At 52.5% G+C, this 1,078-nt stretch overlaps 1 protein-coding gene across 1 annotated transcript; it reads right to left on the reverse strand.

Moving 5' to 3' along the window:
* Positions 1 to 47: 47 nt before the first annotated feature.
* COCCADRAFT_10657 (uncharacterized protein) lies at positions 48 to 344 on the reverse strand (the record flags this gene model as incomplete). Its single annotated transcript, XM_007720910.1, has 1 exon — positions 48 to 344. A coding segment is annotated over one exon (297 nt), but the record flags the coding sequence as incomplete, so codon positions are not given.
* Between the last annotated feature and the right edge of the window lie 734 nt (positions 345 to 1,078).

Here is a 1,078-nt window from a genome sequence, read left to right on the forward strand (position 1 = left end):
TGGGCCTCTCGGATCAGTCGAGTGCAAGCGGGGGAGTCTGGTTGCACGCAGAGACGGTTAGAGTAGAGCAGCAGTCCGTTCTCTATCCGATACTTATCAGGGAGAGTACGGCGCTCGTTCTCGAACGACGTGCGGTTTTGCTGCAGAAGGAGCTCGATCAGCTCGAGGGAGTCTAGGGACATGGTCTCCTGAGTGGGCTCAACTACTAGCAGCGAGGTGGCTTGCTCGGACAGTTGTTCCACATATGCTTTAGCGAGTTCGGAGTTGATTCGGTTGTCAAGTCGGTGCGGTCCTAGGAGGACCCGCGAACGGTTGTCGATTTGGGCGGTCCTCAAGTTCTGCATATCCTGCTCACGACGGCTAAGGATATCGGCGCGAGCGTTGTCCTTGCCGGGCGTGTATCGGATNCAGAAGTTGAACGAGGCGAGTTGTTCAGCCCATCTCACTTGTCGGGCGTTCAGAACCTTNGTAGTCATGAAGTATTCCAGCGAGCGGTGGTCAGAGTACACTTGCACTTGAGAGTGAGTCGAGGCTAGCTCGGATCTCCACTTGTCGAATGCTACCACGATAGCATACAACTCTTTATCGTGTATCTCCCAGTTCAGCTCCGATCCGGATAGGACTTTGCTGAAGAAAGCTACTGGGCACCATAAGCCATTAGGTTGGTTCTGAGACAGTACCCCAGCCACAACACCATCAGATGCGTCCGTCTCTACCTTAGTATCATACTCTGGGTGGTAGTGATACAAGGTGGGGATTGCTAGCAAGGCTGCTTTTAACCTCTCAAAGGCACGGTCGCATTCCGGATCCCATAAGAATGACTTCGAAGGGCTCTGGAGTGCGATAATTGGCTTAGCAATTCGCGAGTACTCTGGAACGAATTGCCGGTAGAATCCTGTAAAGCCAAGGAACGACTTTACACCAGTAACGGTGGTGGGTCGGNCCCAGTTGCGGAGGGCTTCGACCTTGTCAGGATCTACCTCTAGGCCTTTGCTAGTAAGGATATATCCCAAATACTTCGTCCGAGTGACATGGAATTCACTTTTCTTGATGTCAACTTGGAGTCCTGCTTGTCGTA

This window comes from Bipolaris zeicola, assembly GCF_000523435.1.
Source record: "Bipolaris zeicola 26-R-13 unplaced genomic scaffold scaffold_821, whole genome shotgun sequence".
Classification (NCBI taxonomy): domain Eukaryota; kingdom Fungi; phylum Ascomycota; class Dothideomycetes; order Pleosporales; family Pleosporaceae; genus Bipolaris; species Bipolaris zeicola.